We start from the raw sequence: 20,511 nt of genomic DNA, 5'->3' as shown, positions 1-20,511 counted from the left end.
GGTTCAGTATAGCATGTCACCTCTGCAATTTTACGACGTGATCTGCCTTGAGATTAATTTCTCCAAATAACCCACAGTGCTGCTGGTAATGTGGCACAAATAAGCCCCATCTTTTTAGGGTTATAAATGGAATAAATCAGGAAGTTGTAGAGATACACTGCTAACATAAAACTTAGTTCATTCTAGAAATAACATTGAACCATATACATCTCAGCCCTATTTGTTTTTTGTTTTTAACTGCGTACTGTTGGTTGTAACGGTTCTTTGTAACCACTTTTTATCTCTTGCAATGCTTACTCCACTGCAGGCTGTTCCGTACTCCAGAGAGTTCAAGCAGAAGTACGATTACTTCAGAAAGAAATTAAAGAAACCGGTAAGTTGTGTCTTAAAAGAATATATATATATATATATATATATACACACACACACACACACACACACACACACACACACACACACACACACACACACACACACACACACACACACACACACACACACACACACACACACACACACACACACACACACACACACACACACACACACACACACACACACACAATGTTTACATTTGTTTCATGGAGATAATGAATGGCTGAGTTCCCAATGAGAAGCTATGGGTGGGACAGTAGGAGTATGGAAGCTTTTAAAGATGCTTCCATGTTTCGGTATGTGGCAGTGAGTGACATTTGTTTTTAATGGGGCGCAAGAATTGTGAAGGAAGAGGAAGGTTGGAAGCTTGTTTTTCCTCACACCCTCTAAGTCGTGACTGAAAGACCCACATACTGGATAAAACTGTCCTAAATGATTCATTGATTTGTATTTTCTGTGAATTTTAGACGTCGGCAAACAAGATTTCCATCAGCCATGGTGAAACAATTTTCTCTGAATGATTTCAGGCTGACATCCCCAACCGGTTTGAGATGAAACTTCATAGGAACAACATCTTCGAGGAATCCTATCGACGGATCATGTCCCTAAAAAGGCCAGATGTCCTGAAAGCCCGGCTGTGGATCGAGTTTGAGTCAGAAAAAGGGCTGGACTACGGTGGTGTTGCTAGAGAGTGGTTCTTTCTCCTATCAAAGGAGATGTTTAACCCCTACTATGGCCTATTTGAGTACTCTGCTACGTGAGTATTCTTTCTACTTAATGGTCTTCACTAGCTGTTGTTCTAGAAGTTAAAGAATGAAGTCCAAAATCCCATGTTCTCTTTTGCCTTATTGTTGAGCGACTCCCTATTGAGTGCAGCAGAGCGCTGAGCGACTGTATTACTGACCTCCCTGTGAGGCTTGTAAAAAAGTCATTTGTCTTTGATTCATATTTCCTGTCATTCAAAAGGCCGTTCTGAATTGAGTGTTTACCAAGCACAGAACAGCTGAAGATAATTAGAGAACAAGAGGTTCATTTTGGTTCTGTTCTTGGAATCTCAGTCGCCTTAATCAGTGATTGTTTCTCTACGATTTAATGTTCTTTTTTTAATGTTGTTGTTACCTAACAATATAGATCATTGCATTCGTCTTTTTTTTCTGTTTTTCTCATCAGAGACAACTACACTCTGCAGATTAACCCCAACTCCGGCCTCTGCAACGAAGATCACCTGTCTTACTTCAAGTTTATTGGCCGTGTTGCAGGAATGGCTGTATTCCATGGAAAACTACTTGATGGTCAGTAGGTTTTTCTTTTGCTGTGAAAAACTCCTCCATTGTGTGCACTTTCCAAATGAACACTACCCTCACACAGGCTTCTTCATTCGACCATTTTATAAGATGATGCTCGGCAAACAGATTTCTCTCAAAGACATGGAGTCTGTGGTGAGGCGTCACTGTCAAGCGCAACAATTATTTTTGATCCTACGGTGTTGCTCACACTCTAATGTGTTTCACCTCTGTAGGACAGTGAATACTACAACTCTCTGAAGTGGATTTTGGAGAACGATCCCACAGAACTGGACTTGAGGTTTTGCATTGATGAAGACAATTTTGGACAGGTGAGCTGACCTTTATTTGCATTTAGAATCATTTTGACCTCTGCTTTATCTTGTCATTCTTTTATTCATTCAAGAACATTTGACTTCCAAGATGGCTCAAAAGAATAGATAAAAAAATGTTCATAAGAGTTCATTGAAATTATATTACAGTCCACTTGAACTCCTCTTGAAAGTTACTTGAAAATTTCATGCATCTTTTTGCTTGATATTATTAAGCAGCAACAATATTCTGGTTGCTCATCATCATGTGTATTTCACTTTTTACCAAATGTCTGTACTTTTTTGTTTGCACCAGTTAATTCTTTTTTTTTGTTTCTCATGCACCAGACGTACCAAGTGGACCTTAAACCAAGTGGCTCTGACATGGTGGTCACCAACGAAAATAAGCAGGAATATATCGAGTGAGATTGTTTTCCGATTATAATTCTCATTCAAATGTTGTCAGTTATCTCTCACAACACCACTCATATGGTTTGCCTCACAGCCTGGTCATCCAGTGGAGATTTGTCAACAGGGTCCAAAAGCAGATGAACGCATTCTTGGAGGTATGTTTCGACCAACCTCGAGTCACCACCAGGGGGCAGTGTTCTATCAAACGCTTTTCATGATGAGGGTGCTGTTTGTTTGGCGGCGTAATCCCCATCTTCTCTTTCCTTTAGGGGTTCACAGAACTTATTTTGATAGATCTCATCAAGATCTTCGATGAAAATGAACTGGAGGTACTTTCGTTTCTCAGTATCATTAATTGAGCCATGCGTGTCCCATGAGTGAGTCTGTGTTCTCCCTGTGCAGCTTCTCATGTGTGGTCTCGGTGACGTCGACGTCAACGACTGGAGACAGCACACTGTTTACAAGAACGGCTACTGTCCCAACCATCCGGTTATTCAGTGGTTCTGGAAGGTGCGACCTCTTTTTTTTGACATCAGCATTTAGAAGGGGGAAAAAAAGGTGCTGCAAATAGAAAACCAGTTGGCCACACTTTTGAAGATCAAAGTCCATTTGGATGGACAGGCATGTTTACACTGATGAAAGAGCTTAAAGATGTTGGTGCCCTGCTTATCTCTCATCTTTGCTGCAGAATTAACACACACACACACACAGCAAACACACCCTGATAGCAACAACACGCAGTCGACTGTGATCACACGTCACCACGTTTCTGCTGGCTTGTCCTTTAAACAGCTTTCAGTTGTGATGAAGACCATTATAATAGTTTTTGTGATGTTATTTTTTTTTTTAAGAATTAAATGCTATAATTGTGTCTGTTTTATTTGGTTGCTGACTGTTCTAAAAACATTATGTCAGTGGATGTTTTCAAATTCATTATAGTTAATTGAGTAGTTGAATAATTTAATAGGCTTAATTTACACAGATGCTTTCATATGTTCCTGAAGTGAATGTGTTGACTATATGACTGGGAGAAGTATTGATGACTTCATGTCAATAATGAAATGCCTCTACTCTGATGCTTTTAAGATGGATAGTCATAAGTGTGAGACGGATACCCTCTTGGAGGACACTGGTTAAGTTAATTTTAAAAAATGCCCAGTTCTTTCCACAAATGGGGCTCTCAGACCAAACCAAAAAGGGACTGAATCACTGTTAAAAAGATTACGATTGGGATGAAGTTTTCCCAACATGGCCCTGAGTTTGTCCTTCATTTAATTTTTTTAATTACGGCCGAGCCATACATTGATGAACTCCAAATGTCAATATTGAGAGTGTAGTATGAACTGAGGAAATATTGTTCTATTGATGTAATTCGGTACTTTATCACCTCTGTTTTGTTCTGTATTTTGAGTGAAAACTTTGAGGGAACTGGCTTTTGGACTTCAGATTGGACTCTTCTAAACACTTCCTCTTGTTTAACACTAGAAGTCCCAGGGAGTTTGGCATCCCCCCTGGACAAGGGTCGATAGACCCCTAGTCCAAAGTCTGATTGCAAAAATTAGCATTTCTTCTTTATTTGTAAATGTAGCCATTAATTGAGGAAAAAAGAACTTGTTTTTGTCAGCCACTTTGGGCAACCCTGGCTGTATTTTCGCTAATCCCCCTGCGAGATGTTTTTGCAATGTAATATTACAATTCAAATTCAAAATAGAATGAGAACGAAATATTTATCTTCTTTGCCATACCACTGGATAAAAGCTATTTAAACATAATTAAAGCAATGTGCGGCCGATTGCTATCAATGTGTTGTTGCCGGACAGCGACTCTTTAAGCTCCTTGTGTGGTACCTTTGTTTTCTTTGGTTCCAAATCTGATAAAGTTCAACATGGGCGTAGCTGGTGTAGCAACTGTGCTGATACTAGCACCATTTGATGGCATCTGGCGTTAAAAGTCTCCCTTTAAATGACAATCGCACCACTATACTTTCCATAATGCACTACAAAAAGTTTGAATATTCTGTAAGTAGTATTCCAGTTTGGAGTTTTTCATTTGGTGTCCTGTCCTGGATGAATGACGCCTTTGCAGCTGAACTTTATGGGCACTATATAACATTGTCCTTTCAACAGGTTGTCCTGTTGATGGACGCTGAAAAGAGGATTCGGCTCCTCCAGTTTGTCACGGGGACATCCAGAGTTCCCATGAACGGCTTCGCAGAACTTTATGGTACCGGTCCCTTTTTTTGATTGTTCGCTGCCTAGATTAACTAATGAGTTGACTCATGATGTTTTCCTTGCAGGTTCTAATGGTCCTCAGCTGTTCACCATTGAGCAGTGGGGAACTGCAGACAAGCTGCCACGAGCGCACACATGGTACGTAGCTTGAATGAGTCCGATTTACGTGTTCGCAGCGATGAACAGAACAGTTCTTTCATTTCAATGTTAAATTCTTGTCTCCCTGAATTAAGAGGACTAAAGTCACTGTATCCCGATTATAAAGCCATTTTGCTGCTTAAAAAGTGTAGATAACGGAGCATGAGTCAGTAAACAGGATAGTCTGAATAGATCATTCTTTTGGTTTGTTTTCATGCATTCTGTCTGTATTTTTTCGAACCAACCATCATGAGTCGCTATACTGTAGTACAGAGGGTGACAGTGACATTTTTCCACAGTGATGAATGCAGCCTACATAATGGTTTGCCTGCCAGAATAGAGCTGTATTCGTGTCATGGATCATGTTCACATTTTTTTAAAACTCAAGTGGATATATATGTTTCCATGACAACAGTGTCTGATTGTGGTGCACACCATCCTTGTTCTATCTACAGCAGATCTGGTCAATTAAATTTCCTAAAGGGCCACATTACAAACTGTAACTGTTGTGAGGGGACATCATCAAAAGAAAGACAGCGATGACTCCAAAACATGACTGAAAAATATCCAAAATATATACTCATAAATCAACGACAAAATAAACGTAACAAGAATAAATGTAAGTAAGGATATTAAGAAGTGTAAATATGCCATGAAAACGTTAAAAAATTTCACTTTATATGCATTTAATTTGAAAATCAAAATATATTTTCAATATGCCTTCAATGTATTTTGATGAACATGAAAAACACACAAAAATGGCCAATGAAAAGAAAAAAAGAACATGCTATAAGTGGTAGTGATAACTGAAAGAGAAAGAACAAAAAAAAAAAGCCAGAAAAAAATTTACATATCAGTTAAAAGGTCCACAAAAATACAGGCATCTGCACTTTGCCCAGGTCTGATCTACACAAATGTTAGCAGTTTTCAGTTCTGTCTTTGTGATTCCTCCATCTACATATCGCCTGTTACATGAGCATGGTTTTAACCCTTTTGAGACTATGGGAGCTGCTGACAGGATTTTACATGTGCTCCTTGATGGTCATATCTGAAAGCAGATGTTTGTTTTAGTCAGCCACTCAGTCGTACCACACCAGCTACAAACGCCTGGTGAGTGCACTGGTCACCTGTTGTAAAAACAGGTCCAGGAGTGAAACTCTGTTATAGATCATGTGAAGATATCGTCTCGGTTTGCTTATTCACATCATTCTATAATTCAGTTGTGAAGTTTATGAAGTCACTCCTGTCCTAACTACAAAACTTCCAGATATTGAAAATATAACTGGGCCCTGTAACTCTTCCCCTCCAGCTTCAACCGCCTGGATCTGCCCACCTATGAGTCTTTCGATGACCTGCGGGAGAAGCTGCTCATGGCTGTGGAGAACGCGCAGGGCTTCGAGGGAGTGGACTGAAAGCACACCAGCAGCGTCGAACCAACAACCAAACCGTCAAACAAAATCTGTAAATGAAACAAAAAAAAAACAAAAAAACTTGGATGTCAAACCAGCTGTAACAGTTCTGCACGCGCATGTTGTGCTGTAACAGCTGTCTGTCAGTCCGATCTACAACTTGAGCCAATATGCCTACTTTTTTTTTTTTTTTTAATTCTCACTGCGGGACGGTGTTGAGGAAATTACTCATGTTGACAACCACAAAGAGACTTTTTGTATTTCCTCAGCACCTGTGTGGAAATCCCTGGTGCTGGAAAAACATTTCAACATCTTCTCTATTAAGCCTCGGTGTCGCTGGGTTATCAGCATCAGGACCTTAGTCTGGACCCCACGTGCACTGGTTTTCTAACACAACCACACTACGACCACGACACTCTTAAGACCAACACCCGATTACTTTAGGGAAGTCAGCCAATCACCTTTCAGGAAAGGCGCCACACCCCCACTTTATGTTCACACGCCACATAAATTGACAAGTGCAATATGTAATTAAATTAGTTATGAATGGCAACATGTTGCAGTGGTTGTTTCACTTGCTCACTTCTCACCTTGCATTTCATATATATATGTATATGAGCCGATGAAATATGTTACTGTTTACGACAAACTACTGCTGCGTTTATATTACACAAAAAACGCAGTTCGCATCTTGAAAATTCACTACGCATTCAAGTCGACATCTATTGATTATGTACTTATTTTATAAAATGAAACAGCGGGTGTTTTGTAGATTGTTCTTTTTCTTAACAATTCAAGAGTCTGGGATGAAATAATCTCCTAAATAATCATTTTAGAATTTTTGGAAGTTTTTTTTTTTTTTTAACTGGTTTAATTTCTGCAAATACAAATAAACAAAAAAACATTTGTACTTTTTTGCAAATCCTAGATGAATCCATTTGTTTGGGAACCCGTCGAGCGTCCATATCATTTGTGATGAATCATATATTTTCTTTTTTTTAATATAATTATAGAGCTCTGAATGCAGCATGAACCCAAATCTTGTGTTCGCTTTATCCTCATCGTAAATCACTAAGTATAATTTCGTGGTCCGTGAGACGGACAAATGAAAAAAAGGGTCTAGTTTCTGTGAGACGTTTGCATCATGACTATATTGATATTCATGCCTGTTGCTGTTCATAATGCTGTACATTGTTGTTGGAAATCAAATTTTAGGGTCTTTGATGATATATACATATATGTACGCATTAACATTTAACAAAAGTATTACCATGGACACTAAGATGAAGCTGTGCGCGTGCGTGCGTGTGTGTGTGAGAGAGAGAGAGAAAAAAGCTGTGATTGCCACTGAATATAAAGCAGCACGTTTCGTACAAAGATAATGTTTTTTATGTTTAGTTTTCTCTCCTTTTTTTCTAACACTTTCAACCTGAAGGGCACTTTATTGATCACTGAGATCACGTCGCCTGTCGTCTCGTCATTAACTTGAATGTGATCGTTTTCCATTCAAAAGCACTTTCCGGGTGCAATATATAAATAGTCTGTAAGTCTGCTGCTAACGTAGAAAAGGTTGACACCGGTGAAGCGGAGACTTCACTTCCTTTAGTTTAATCTCTTGTGTTCTCTTCCTTCCTCTCTGGTCTCCTTTTTTTTGAATTGATAAGGGAAATATCACTTGATTCACCACTTTCTGCAACTCTGTGGTTCATTTAACTTTGGTCAAATAAAAGAGTCTCATTCTGAATTGTTTGAGGTTGAAAATATGTTTTTTTTTGTGTCTGAGAACTGTATTTAAATTCAGAGAATTTTTTTTAAATATAAAAAGAATCAACGTTTAGAGAGTCATGCTTAAATAGTATTCAAAAGAAAAGTATTCTCACTCTTGACATTTAGGTGAAAATTGTGTAAACGATAAATCATTTTTGGATGAAATAAAAAGTTAATGTATCAAAGTTAATATAATATATATGGTCCTATATCTTATGTGCTTATATGCCATGTAATGTTGGAGTACTTTAAGATTCTTCTGAAAATGGGTTTAATATTTGGCAAAAATGATTTGCGCAAACCGTCTGCCTTCCCTGACTTTGTCTCCAGACTCTTGCAAATCTGAATTCTGAAAATACAATCCTTATAATTTCTTAACCACACGACACAATCACTTTGAAGACAAAGCTATTTATGAGCTGTCGGAAGACATCGACGTTCTCCCCCATCATCCGGGACCACTCACTGTCTCCTTCAAATCCTCACATGCCTGAGCAAATTGTTGCAGCTGCGTTTGTGTGGCTTATTTTAGCCGACGTGTTCGACGCTGGTGATGGTGGTGGTGGTGGTGAAGGGACCTCAGTTCATTCACACACACAATCTGCCAGTTATCAGCTCCAAGGACGAGCAAATAAAAAGCACGCTCACCTCGGGGACATTTTATCAAACGCTCCTTCTGTTGATCTGGTCACAAACAAACCCGAAGCCAACGCGTGTTCTGCTGGTGTGCCACCTGAAACCACTCCATGAAGCCAACATGCTCACACAACTGGAAGTACATTTAGAGTATTTTATGGATTGTGATCAGAATTTAAGCTACAATCGTCACTTTTCTCTTAACGTTATTTTTTCAAATTTTATAGTCATGTTTTGAAAGTGCTTCCAAACATTTATTTATTTTACACCAGAGGTGGCTATTTTGTCCTGATGTAACTCCACCATATCTTCTGCTGGAAAACAGTCCCAAAATGAGCTACAATGCAGAGCAACACCCAAGTCCTTGAATCCACTTCTTATGCTTCCAGACTTCCAGTCCTGTCGTAAGTGCAAGGCACGTCAACTTGTTTTTTGGATGCGTTGTAACTGCGCCGTCTTACGAATGGTCCGTGCCTCATTCATATCGGACGTGTTTGTTTCAGACAGCCCTTCCACTTTCCATTACTACTAATACTAGAATGGACCCAATGGACCACGGCACAGCCCTTTATCCAACTGGAGCTTGGTTGTGACGTCATATTTTGGGGTTAATTTTTCGGGAGACATGAACTTTTTCAGTAGAAAAACAGCGTTTCAGTTACTCTTTAAAGCTTTCCCATCAAGTGACTTTGTTTGAGTCGGACTTCTCCTTTTCTTTTCCTTCTGTTTTGGCCGTAAAAATGCTTATTATGGCGATCAAATGTGTCGATATTATAATCCCATCTGTGATTGTCTGCGAGTCCTCTTCATGACTGTAGTGTTAAATTACTTGCAGATGGCTTCATGTGTTGCCGAGTCATGATGACATCGCACTTTTCCGTCCTTCCACAAAGTGGCCCAATTCACAATAAGAGGACAAATGTCTGCGCCTCCATGACCATCGTGACCAAAATATCGGGAGAATGGGAACATGTCACGATGGATACATCGGAGAGATACATCAAAGGGAGATGTGACATGTGACAAATTCTTTGAGACATTCAGATACACCATACAAGAGCTAACATCATGTTTTTATTTTCTTTCTTTTTTTTTTAAATTACTATTTACAACACCAGAAACTGACGATGACTGATGTCATGTTCGTCAACCCGTTCACGTCATTTTACAGACTTGTCAACTACTCATTACGGCAGTCGGTGACTAGACAACTATCAAAATGGTTGTCAGTTGCAGCCCTTGTTTGATTTTGAGATTTTAAAATAATAGTGTTATAAATAGTGTTATAAATTCACTTTTTTTCCAGGTCCATTTACTGCACTCCTCACTTTTTACCCAGCACCTTTTCAGACGTGAGTTTCTCATCAGGTTTGGGTGGGGCCCGTTCCATTTGCTTCAAAGGGCCCATGTTGCCACACCGAGGACTTTCTGGTTACCCCCCCATTCCCCCTCTCACCCTCCACCTCTGGTCAGGGTCGATCGATACTTCCCCTGTAGCTTATCACCAATGTGGAGCCGGCTGTTTGTCCAAACCCGGCTGAGTCTACATAAAGTCAAACTCGCCACCAATCACCTCATGATTCTGCTGCCACCACTGGACTTTTACGTTTTGAAGAAGGACTCGGAGGTGCAGGAGGGATCGGCGTGGAAGAGGTGAGGCTGCTTCTAACAGGTTCGATGAAACAGATGGAAAACGAAGGATGCTTCTAAAGTAGACTTCAGCTTGCCATGGTCTTAGATAGGTGTTACTAAGCTGCAAACGTTTCAGTGAAACCTTTCCTCCGCTTTCTCTCTGACAGGTTTCCCAGTCCTCGAATCGTCCAGCTGGAGTCGGACCTCCGTCCTCCAGAGCTGTGGAGTGTGACAATGGTGTTTGTGTCCTCAGTATCAAACGCCATTATCACACTAAATAGCTAGTGTGGAAAAACTCCTCGCTTATTATTCAGCAAGTTTCTGGCTGCTTTGGCGAATGTCACCCCACATTTGTTCCCCAGGATAAAAGTCACACAGCAAAGTGTGCAAAATAATGTTTGCGTCACAAACCGAGGAGAGAAACATGGTCGATAAATCCAATTCAAAATGTTAAAAAAAAGTGATATTTTTTACCATTTCTAACAGTAGCTTAAATATTCAGTTAAATGGTTTGACCTATCTGCTTTCAATGTGTTTATTCAGCTGTAATTCAAAACTTTTTTTGTTTAGTTTTATTAGATAGCGAGTGCTGAGACTAAAGATGTGTATTGCATGTTGATCCCTTTTAAATGCCCTTCCTTAGTGTTTTGGAGGTGAGTCTACAAGGTTATTTTCATTGTCTTTCTGTGAGTTGCATAAAGTGTTTTTGCCTCACGATTTATGTGAAATTGGATTTGCATGTGCACTTAAGCAAATGTTTCGTTTGAGTTTAATTCATAAATTCACTGCTGATATTTGATGAAAACAAAGCGGCAAAACTGACCCAGTTTTTTAAATACACCCAATGCTGAGGCACATAATGTTCTGTATCTTGTTACGGGAGTGTAACTACTGCTGCTACTGCAACTAATAATCTTTATATTGTGGTGGGCACTCGGGAGGTGTGGCCTCTCACCTAGAGGTACGATGGATAGGGACCTGACTGAGGATATATATAGGCTGTGGGGGGAAACGTGTAGAGAGTTTTGTGGCCTGAAAGAGAAATAAACATCACGTTCCCAACCAGAGACTCCTGACCGTTTTGTCCTGCCACAATATTAATATTTGTAAAAGAAGCAAAGGGTTCCGAATTGAGTATAAAACACTTGGCTAAAGCTCACAGACTAAGCGTACATACTGGCTAACACCTCCATTGCCCACTGTTGAAAATAGATCCATAGGTGTTAATCCCCCAGACATGATGCTGACTTTCTCAGCGTGACCCACTTTTTTATATATGTCAGGTGCTAATGTACAGCTGTGTGACTGTAAACATGCGGACACCATGTGTCTGATTCAAATAAAGAAGAGAACGACTCCTTCAGCAGAACATATCAGTCCACACTGAAAGTGCGGAGTGACTTGACACGGGATCAGTAAACTGGGTCAGGAGGGACAATCATAAGGAAGTGCTGAGAATAGCTGGGATACTTGAGAGGAGGGAAGCTTCAGTCGACAAAAGTCAACAAAACCTGAAGGAAGCTATACTGCGGGCCACTCCAGTTTAGACGACACAGGTGTCACGTAAAGTTTGACATGATCATGTTGACCTCACTTTCTTTTAGTTGCTTCCTCAGTGTGTTGAAGTATTTCCCTATGCAAACCTTTAGTTCATGGTGATGCAATGAAAGTCAAAAAAAAAAAAAAAAAAAGGCCAAAACACATTTTTTTTATTAGCCTTTAGCTTCCGATCACGGTTTTGATCAGACAAATCAAGCAAACCCAAGAGCTTTTTCATTCGCCCAGGTGACATGGATGAACAGTGTTCAATTTAAATATCTTTAAAAACACTGTCAATCTTTTTTGCCATTCCAATATAAATTGTTTGTTCAATAAACTTGAACACTAACTTTGCATTGATGTTGCTGTACACCAAATCACACATGAACTGATTCAATAAATCAACTCTGAACTCGCATAATAATCTGTTTCTTAACTGAAACAATAAATAAATATGTCACCAAATACTGACTCACTTCACATCAGACATTCAATATTTTACACAGCTGTGTGTCAAGCAATTAAAAAAGTTCATTAATTTAATGAACTAATGCATTTCAAAAGTATAAACTCTCACGTGGACTTTAGATATCAAATCTAAGACATGACTGATGCGACAAACCGCATCACTTCTCAAGTGTTTCAGTCGTCACGGAGTAAGTGCGGACGTCCTGTAGAGCTGCTACCGGTGTCCGCACTCCTTCCACTGTTATGACTTTCCTTTCACTGTCGGCCCAAACATCTTTTTCTTCGGGATGGCGGACGGCTGTGGTTTGGCTTTAGGAGCGGACGCCGTTTTTTTGGGTTTCGGCTGCAGAGATTTGAGGCCAAGGATCTCACAGTAGGTGTTGCACTGGTGCAGAGCTTTAAACTGATCAATGAAGGAGGTGGAGCAGTTCCCCTTGAAGCCCTTGTAGCTGCAGACAAAATAAGATGTTTAAGGAAACGGTGACTTAATATTTTGTTACTTACACTCACCCTTTCTTACAGGTGGCTATTCCCACGTCAGTCAGCCTCATCCCGACTCCTGAAACCACAGAGCTCGATTAGTTTAGCATTCTCACCTAAACCAACTGTGGCAACACTGACAGCTAATGATAAATAAAAAAATAATTTTAAGAAATAATTTTAACTTCCACAGAATATTCCCTCGTCTTTTTCGCTCACAAGATTTCCCAGTTGGAAGGTGGGAGAGCTCTCAATCTGAGTGAGCAATCCGAGATGACTTCTCAGAATGTCAACAGAAAGCAAGTTTTTATTCAATGAAATACGCTGAAGGAAACAAACACATTCTGCATTTGGCACACATGAGAATATCTTCCTATAACGTGCTATCGAAGCGCGGAAGTAAACAGTTGGAGAATTTTAGCAGATGACTAACAGCTGTAGCACGCAGATAACAGAGCTACAAGCTACTGTCATGCAACACGCAGAGTCAGATATGTTGACTTTTACACATTTTGTCTCTCTACATTTGTTTGATTTAAATGAGCATAATGTTTCATCTGGTTGGTAGCCATTTTTGAAAGGTGTAAATATAAAATAAAGAAGGCTTCCCTTAAATTCCATATACAAGTAACATCCAACTTATGATGTGATCAATGCGATCAGTTCTGACAAACAGGTCACAAGTCAGATTGGACGTAAGTCGAATGTCATTCAAAATAGCCGACGTGAAGGTTATAGGTACTACTGTAGTGGTAGATGGCTGTGTGAGAGTGAGATGCCGGGATACTGTGCTGCTGTAATTGTCGTACGCGTTGCCGTGTTGCTACGTGCTACAGTGCCAGACATTGAATAAAAAAAAAAAAAAAAAAAAAGCATCTGCTGGCTCTGGTCGTAAGTACAGGAGGACGTAAGTCGAGCAGGTCGTAAGTTGGATGTTACTTGTATGTAAAACGTGAAATCCAATTTTATTCAAGAACTTAGGTTAACATGTCGTCAACAACAAGTAACATTGATATTAATCTCTCACCCTGCATGTCAGTGACCAGCAGGTTGCCATCAGTCTTGGCGTAGACCCAATGCTGAAATGCACAGCATTTCCGTCCGGCCTCGGAGTCTCGTCTCAGGAGGTTGATCTCTTTACCGTCTTTGACCGAATACTTGACAAAGTCTCCGATCAGCTCTTCCTCCAGAGTGGCGTAGGGGATGTCGTTGGATGGACGGTGAACCAGAAAGATTGGAATGATCCTGGTCCATTGGGAAACAGAAGAGTCGATAGTATTCCACGCATCTGCCAGTCATCGTTTGCTTGCTCTTCATACTCACTCTGGGACTTTTCCAAAGGCTTCGCAGCCTTGAGCTTCAGCTGTGTAGGCTTTAATGAACTCCCTGGCTGTGTTTTGAACCTGGCACTCCTGTCAAGAGATTTGTTGCATTGCATTACATTAGAATTACAACATGAAGATCAAATATAAAGCAGCGGATCAGCAGGTCCTTCTGCAACCAGCTCACCTCTACTGCCAGAGTGAAGTTCCTCTGGATCAGCTCCTCACTGCTCTTGGTCCCGTAGCTGATGGCGTTATGCACTTTGAGCACGCAGGAGTGTCCTGGCAGGAGCTGAGGCGCCTGACTCGTCTGCAGTTTGGTCCTGAACGCTCGCCGGTGCATCCCCTCCCCAAAATGGACCTTCTCTGTCAGTATGCTGACGCCGTGGTCCTCACCAAAGAACTGCTGCGTGAGGAAATCCTCTTTGAACATCAGCTTTGAGCAACGGACGTCCTCTTCTTCACATTCCACCTCGACTGGTGCGACTTGAAGGATGAAAGTTTGGATGTCAGTGATTTACCATGACAAGATGATTCAAACAAGCATGACTCACTTGAGATGGTTGTCGGAGACAAAGGGATGACCACTTCACTCAGCACTGTTGGGTGATGAAAATGCATTAGGAAATGGTGCCAAATCTTGTATGAAATTATCTGTTTTACCTTCATAGGTGAGCAGGTACTCCAGAGTAACTGACCCTTGGGAGCTCTGCAGGCAGCACTGGTACTTGCCCAGATCTTTGTGGGACGCATTTGAGATGGTCAGTGACACTCTGCTTTCATCCCCTGCACTTCAGAAAGGCCAAGCGTCAAAAGCCGTTGCTTTTCCGGACACTCATCATCAATGCCTGCTAGCTCATAAGACAACAACCTTCACGCCTTGTTTCCTTTGTTTGGAGCAACAGACAAGACTTTTACTTTGTTCCTTACCTATCACGCACCTGAGGAAAATCATTAAACTGTACATCAGTGTCAAGTCCCCTCCTGTTGTGCTTTTATTTTGTATGGACACTTCCTCATTTCCTGTGTGTGCGAGTGGCTGCTGCACCTTATTTCCCCAGATTTGGATGACAGTGCACCGTGAATGTTTCGTGTGTGTTATGCTGAGCATTTCATCGTTCGTATCTCTCTTTTTCCTTTTGGTTTGTCCTGCGGCTGAGTATTTTTGTAAGTTTGATCCTGACCTTGATCTCTCATTTTCTAGTTCCTGTTCCTCCTTGCGCCTGATCTACCTTGTGAACTCTTTTGTTTGGACTTTGGACAATTCCCGATCGCTATTAATTCTTCGTTGGAGACTGCTTTTGTTATCATGTAAGATTTTGAGCTGCGTCCCGTTTGTGTTGGCTCTGCTGTTTTTGTTTATTAAACACTGTGTTCTTCCGTTAACCGCTCGCCTCTCTTACTTCCTGCGGTTGAGTCTCCTGTCTTTTCTGAGCCTCCTGACAATCGGAGAACGTGAACCTTTGCGTGTGTGCCTCATGGTTACAGCACACACCTCGCAGGCCTTAAGTTTGACGCACCTTGTCCAGGGTCACGTTTCTCCTAAGTGGATTGTATGACTGAAAACTATCGTACCATCATGATGAATGAATTCTAGTCACACTAACTTTAGCCTATAGGCTTTGCATACGTGAAAGTAAAGGATACGGTACTTAAAGTGTTATAATTACCTTCTGTCGACCTCGGCCAGGGTGACTCCGTCTCGCCTCCATGTCACAGTGTGCCGAGTGAACACGGTGGTAAACTGACACCACAAGCAAAGGCTTTGTGGGTCTCCACTCACTGGCAGCACCTGAATGGGCTTCAGGACTTTGGGCTCTGCAAGCGTGACAGGTTGTGAGTGCCGCTATCTAATGACCGTTCATGTCGCTCAGAGTATGAAATCTCAACTCAAGACGGTTTCTTTACCTTCTTTAGGTGTAACTGGCTTTTGCTTGACGACTTCGCTGAAGGTCTTCTTCCGTGTCGCTCCAGCATCTGTCTTTGACAGCTCCTTCCTGTCGTGGGCTGGAGCTCCAAGCTTTCCTAGTTTAGACTCCAATGCACCGACGATCTTCCCGAACTTGTCCTCTGAGAGGCGTCTCCTCTTCACAACGTCTTCACTGGGAGGACAATCATTAGTCTTCGGCTTCGGTTCCTTATGTTCTTTGTGGCTATGTTTTCCATCTTGTTGCTTTTTCTCGCTCGTCTCCTTGTCTGTGGGAGAAATTTTGGCCTCAAACATGTCAATCCTTCCTTTTGCAGTCTTCTGCGTTGCAGTGATCTCAACATCACTTTGAGAGCCTATCGTCAGCTTTACCCCACCTGCATGCTGACCATGTTTCTTCTTTTTCTTGCTGTGTGGTTTGACCTTCTCAAACTCTGCTTCACCCTGAGGTGTGTTATTCCTGTCTTCAAGCTCAGTCTTTATTTTCTGATTTTCTCCTGTGACATTTTCTTTCTGTTTGCTGATCTGCTCCTGTGGAAGTCCTGGAGTCAAGTTCTCCTGCTTCCTCGCTGATGGATGAGGAACAGACTTCTCCTTTTTGTGGCTTTTGTTCGGCATCCTCTCAGATATTTTGGTGTTCAGACCAACTTTCTCCAGTTCTCTGCTGCCTTGTTTTGCGATTCTTGACGCAAAGGGGTCATTGATGTCTAACGTAAAAACTGCAACACGGTTCTCCTCTGAAATCTTTAAACGTTCCTCCGAGAGTGGAATCAGGTTTGATAAATCCCTGCTGAAATCACTGATCTCCTCGATGAGCGTCTTTTTTGGACTGAACGCAAGTGAATTCAAAAGTTTATCAGATGAACAGTCTTCTTTTTTAATATCGCTCAAGTCCTTATTATCTTCCGCCTGAGAAGTGTTTCCATTGCAGAGTTTTTCCTCACAACCGCGATCGCAAATCAGATCCCCATCCAAACTGCTGCTCGGCCAGTGGGAGGAGCTGATCCTAAGAGGAGCTGAGGGCATCATAAACTCAAGACCCCCCCTCTTAGGCTCCACCTGACATGCTCTGTCAAGAGTGCTGGCTGGCACGTGTGTCTGTCTGCTCTCTGTGTCCGCACCACACACGTGAGAGACAGTTAGTGTCGGAAGAACGTCGGAAGGAGTTTCAGCTTCATTTGCAGGGGTTGGTTTGATGATCTGATTGACCTCCAAGCTACTCGCTCGAGACTGTGGAGGGACAAAAAAACATGCATTAACCAAGATGATGAGGAATATCTATATCCTGGCTTACCTTCCTCTAGATGCACAGCACACAACTATGTTCAAGGCAGAGGCTCTGGTTCCTATCCCAACCAATCACACTCCTGTAACTGCGCGACTGCTACTGTCCTGAGGATGTTTTTAAAGATGGGTGTGTGAGTGTGTGTGACCAGGAGAGAGAGAGAGAGAGAGAGAGAGGAGGAGGATCATGTTATAGTCCTCAGCTGTGCTCTCCTCTCACCCATTACCCTGACACACCAGGGATGCAAGCTATTATCATTGAACTCTCGACTATTATTAGATGCCATTTCTGTGCATCTGAAGTTTTCCTCTCCCATTTCCTTCAGCACTCACAGCTGTCAGTCTTTGAGATGAGAGCCAAAGGACTTTGGATGTCATTGAGAATCAAAGTGTGTTTGCAAAATAAAAATGGGCTTCGACCCAAGAGAACTTGCGAACAGTGTGCCTCCTACTGGCCATCCATCTGAAGTATGATACGTTCCTCAGTCCCACATGCTCCGCACTGTCTGTCATGTTTCCAAAACACATGACTGGAATATTTATTGGCTGCAACATCAAGGAGAACCTCTCCTCCGCACACACTAAGCACCACAGTATTTGACTCAAGATCACTCACATGCACACGATGCAAAACCACTTACTCGTTCCACCTCCTGAGCCTCTGTGTCTTCGATTATCTGGAGAATGATTTCTTCCTTACTGCTTTGAATGTCTCTCATTGATGTTTCTTCATACTGTCTCAAGTGGCTAAAGTTCAAATCAGTGGTGGAGGGCTCCCTCCCGCCAGATAGACACACAGATGGGTGCAGCTCTGACTCAATCTGCTCTCGAGCTGCAATTATCGATCCACACAGTGATTCCAGAGTCTGGATGCTCTCTCTGTCAGTCTGCTCACCTCCTGGTGCCACCAGATCAAAGGACAGAATGGGATTTTGTGGCATGTTCTGAGGCTGATCTTGTACTCCCATGTTGGCTCCTTCCGCACCTCCGCCTTTGTTTACGTCCACGTCTGCGAGGGCTTGTGTTAAAGCGTCTAGCTCTGCCCCGATCTCAGTGAAAGTGGCTGTGATCTCTTCGGGCTGAGCTGAGATGATCCCGGTCCAGTCAGAGAGTGCAGTTGCCCAGCTGTCGACTGAAGACCACCTCTGAACCGGTGGGCCCCTGCCTCGGTCGTGAACAGACCAGCCAATCCTGTCACTGCAGTCTGGCACGTAACTCGACTCTTGCGCCTGTTCTTGGGGAAAAAACAAGTCCTCGTTATCAGCGGGTTCCTCTTGTGCCACAGGAAGTTTCATCGGTTCCAAGAGGTCCCTTTTCTCTGGCTCGTCATCCGTCAGATACTGACAAGCATCCAGCCACAGCTCCACTTGGCTGTCACTCTCCCTGACTTGTGAGGTTAACTCACCTCCCTCTGCTTTCGCCACACTTTCTGTCTTCAACCCTGACTCACATGTCCCTTCATCCGCAGTGCTCAAGGCTTTATACCTGCTGAGAGGTGACTCACAGCCCAGCACAGCCGTCTTCTCGGAGCGGTCATCATGACCTTGAGATGCCGGTGATTCATCCAGAGACTCTGTGTTACAGTAAAGCTCTGACTCGCCCTTCATCCCCACCAGTGACAGGTATTCAGGACAATCAATCTCCAGAGGATCAACAGAAGGTCTGAGGATAAAGTCTTGGGTCTCACTTTCATAGATGTGGAGTTCTGTCATGGGTTCGACTGCTGAGTCACACTCCGAACTGTCCGACTGGTGTGATAGCAATAGACTGCTGGTGTGACTTTGGTTATCGTTTGACTCCATGACTTCTTTTAAAGGAACAGACTCGGGCCCCAGGACTCTTTCGGGCAAGATTACTGTTGAATTTGGAATAAAATCAAGTGGCATTTGTGAGGGCTCAGACGTGTCACAGGAGCCACTTGAATCTTTACTCTCCGTCATTGAACGGCAAAGTAAAGAACACTGTGGTGGAGTGCAGCACTCAGGCTGTTTCTCCTTGGAGTGGTATTTGGAAGTCTTTGAAAAAAGCTCAGTGGATTTGACGCAAGCCTCAGAGTATTCCGACATGATCGCAGCGGCTGTCCCGGCCGCAGATAGAGTTTTATCAGTGAGGCTGAGCAAAATGGGAAGGGAATCTAAATCCTCAGTCTGAGAGTCAGATCAAGCTGCTTGTGATGGGAATTGGTCGTCCTTGGAAATCAGCGTTCCATCCATCAGATGTCGTCTGCAGCATTTCCTGATGACTTTGCCTTCCAGATGTCCAAGTATGGAATTGTCATCTTCTCCCGTTGGTTCTCCTCAGACTTTATTTCAAGAGTTTGAACCTGCAAATGAATCATGGAAGAATGAGAAACATTTGTAAACAAAAAAGTGCCGGTATGAACTGTGCCTTTCTTATCTTGAGGAAGGATTTTAAACAGTCTATTCTGAGAGCTGTTAAAGGCACTTGAGATAATTCAGCCGACTGATAACAGTGATGGTCTACATTCTCAAGAAACTCTGTGCTAAGCAGAAGATCTGAATGTCAATCCTACATTTAACCTGGCGTCCAGATAACTAAGTGACTGAATGAAGAATGAAGTCGAATCCATCTCTTTCAGCAGTTTTTTCCGAGACAGATGGTCCACTTAGGACTGTTCTCTTATTAGTACTATTGTTCTACACTCCTGAAACTCAACTTAAATGAGATGATGAATAACACATGAGCCTGATCACGAGTGACTTAAAAGATGCAATATTGTTTTTTGTGTTTTCAGTCCTGCAGTAGTGATTTTTTGCTCTTGTCCTTTTTATTTCTTCATCCATTTGTTGAAGACTTCAGAATGTTGTTGACCATGTAGCTCAACTCTCTGTCACTACTATGCTGCCCTGCGTGTGTATTGAGGGTCAGACACAACGGACCATCTCTAATGGAGTTTGTTGGACTTTGGCCTTATATCTGGCCTTATATTCCAGTCATTTCTTTCATGTTGCTGCTTGTTTCCAGTCTCGCAGTGTTGATCCTGATATCCTTGTTTAACACGATATTTCCTCATCCTCTCTCTGAGATGGATCACGTTTCTCCTTCTACAGGTGGATAGAAATGAACTCCTCTATGCACCATTTTTTCTCTCATTATGTTTCAGATGAATATTCACCATATTCCATTTCTCCCGGCACAGAATGTATCATCATATTATTTGCTCTGAAGAATAACCGCCTTCACCGAGGTTTGCTAAACTGTGTCCATTCAAGGCACAGGTGTTCATAAACTGTTCCTCCTCATGAGTTTTAGTCTTCATTTGCCCCACATGTTTTTA

At 42.1% G+C, this 20,511-nt stretch overlaps 2 protein-coding genes across 8 annotated transcripts in view; one reads left to right on the top strand and one right to left on the bottom strand.

The window, feature by feature from the left end:
- nedd4l (NEDD4 like E3 ubiquitin protein ligase) overlaps positions 1 to 6,690 on the top strand; it is a 34,572-nt gene extending 27,882 nt beyond the window's left edge. For all 7 annotated transcript variants that reach the window (XM_053855862.1, XM_053855878.1, XM_053855870.1 and 4 more), the window contains 12 exons: positions 308 to 373; positions 903 to 1,132; positions 1,546 to 1,667; positions 1,744 to 1,814; positions 1,895 to 1,990; positions 2,318 to 2,391; positions 2,475 to 2,535; positions 2,650 to 2,709; positions 2,783 to 2,890; positions 4,507 to 4,603; positions 4,677 to 4,749; positions 6,059 to 6,690. In XM_053855862.1, the coding sequence (XP_053711837.1) occupies positions 308 to 373; positions 903 to 1,132; positions 1,546 to 1,667; positions 1,744 to 1,814; positions 1,895 to 1,990; positions 2,318 to 2,391; positions 2,475 to 2,535; positions 2,650 to 2,709; positions 2,783 to 2,890; positions 4,507 to 4,603; positions 4,677 to 4,749; positions 6,059 to 6,161 (1,161 nt within the window). In that variant the 3' untranslated portion in view covers positions 6,162 to 6,690. The remainder of the gene's footprint in view (positions 1 to 307; positions 374 to 902; positions 1,133 to 1,545; positions 1,668 to 1,743; positions 1,815 to 1,894; positions 1,991 to 2,317; positions 2,392 to 2,474; positions 2,536 to 2,649; positions 2,710 to 2,782; positions 2,891 to 4,506; positions 4,604 to 4,676; positions 4,750 to 6,058) is intronic.
- A 5,201-nt stretch (positions 6,691 to 11,891) lies between these two features.
- Positions 11,892 to 19,279, bottom strand: alpk2 (alpha-kinase 2). Its single transcript, XM_053875176.1, has 10 exons — positions 17,855 to 19,279; positions 15,911 to 17,159; positions 15,673 to 15,820; positions 14,666 to 14,793; positions 14,557 to 14,601; positions 14,190 to 14,488; positions 14,004 to 14,092; positions 13,708 to 13,925; positions 12,711 to 12,759; positions 11,892 to 12,649 (listed from the first exon to the last, which is right to left on the bottom strand). Exons 1-10 carry the CDS (start codon positions 19,277 to 19,279, stop codon positions 12,442 to 12,444), a joined length of 3,858 nt encoding a protein of 1,285 aa, XP_053731151.1. The 3' UTR covers positions 11,892 to 12,441.
- Between the last annotated feature and the right edge of the window lie 1,232 nt (positions 19,280 to 20,511).

The sequence above is a fragment of the Synchiropus splendidus genome, chromosome 1 (assembly GCF_027744825.2).
Source record: "Synchiropus splendidus isolate RoL2022-P1 chromosome 1, RoL_Sspl_1.0, whole genome shotgun sequence".
NCBI classification, from domain to species: Eukaryota; Metazoa; Chordata; class Actinopteri; order Syngnathiformes; family Callionymidae; genus Synchiropus; species Synchiropus splendidus.
Note: the sequence above shows the minus strand (reverse complement) of the source record. Positions and strands in the feature narration are given on the sequence as shown.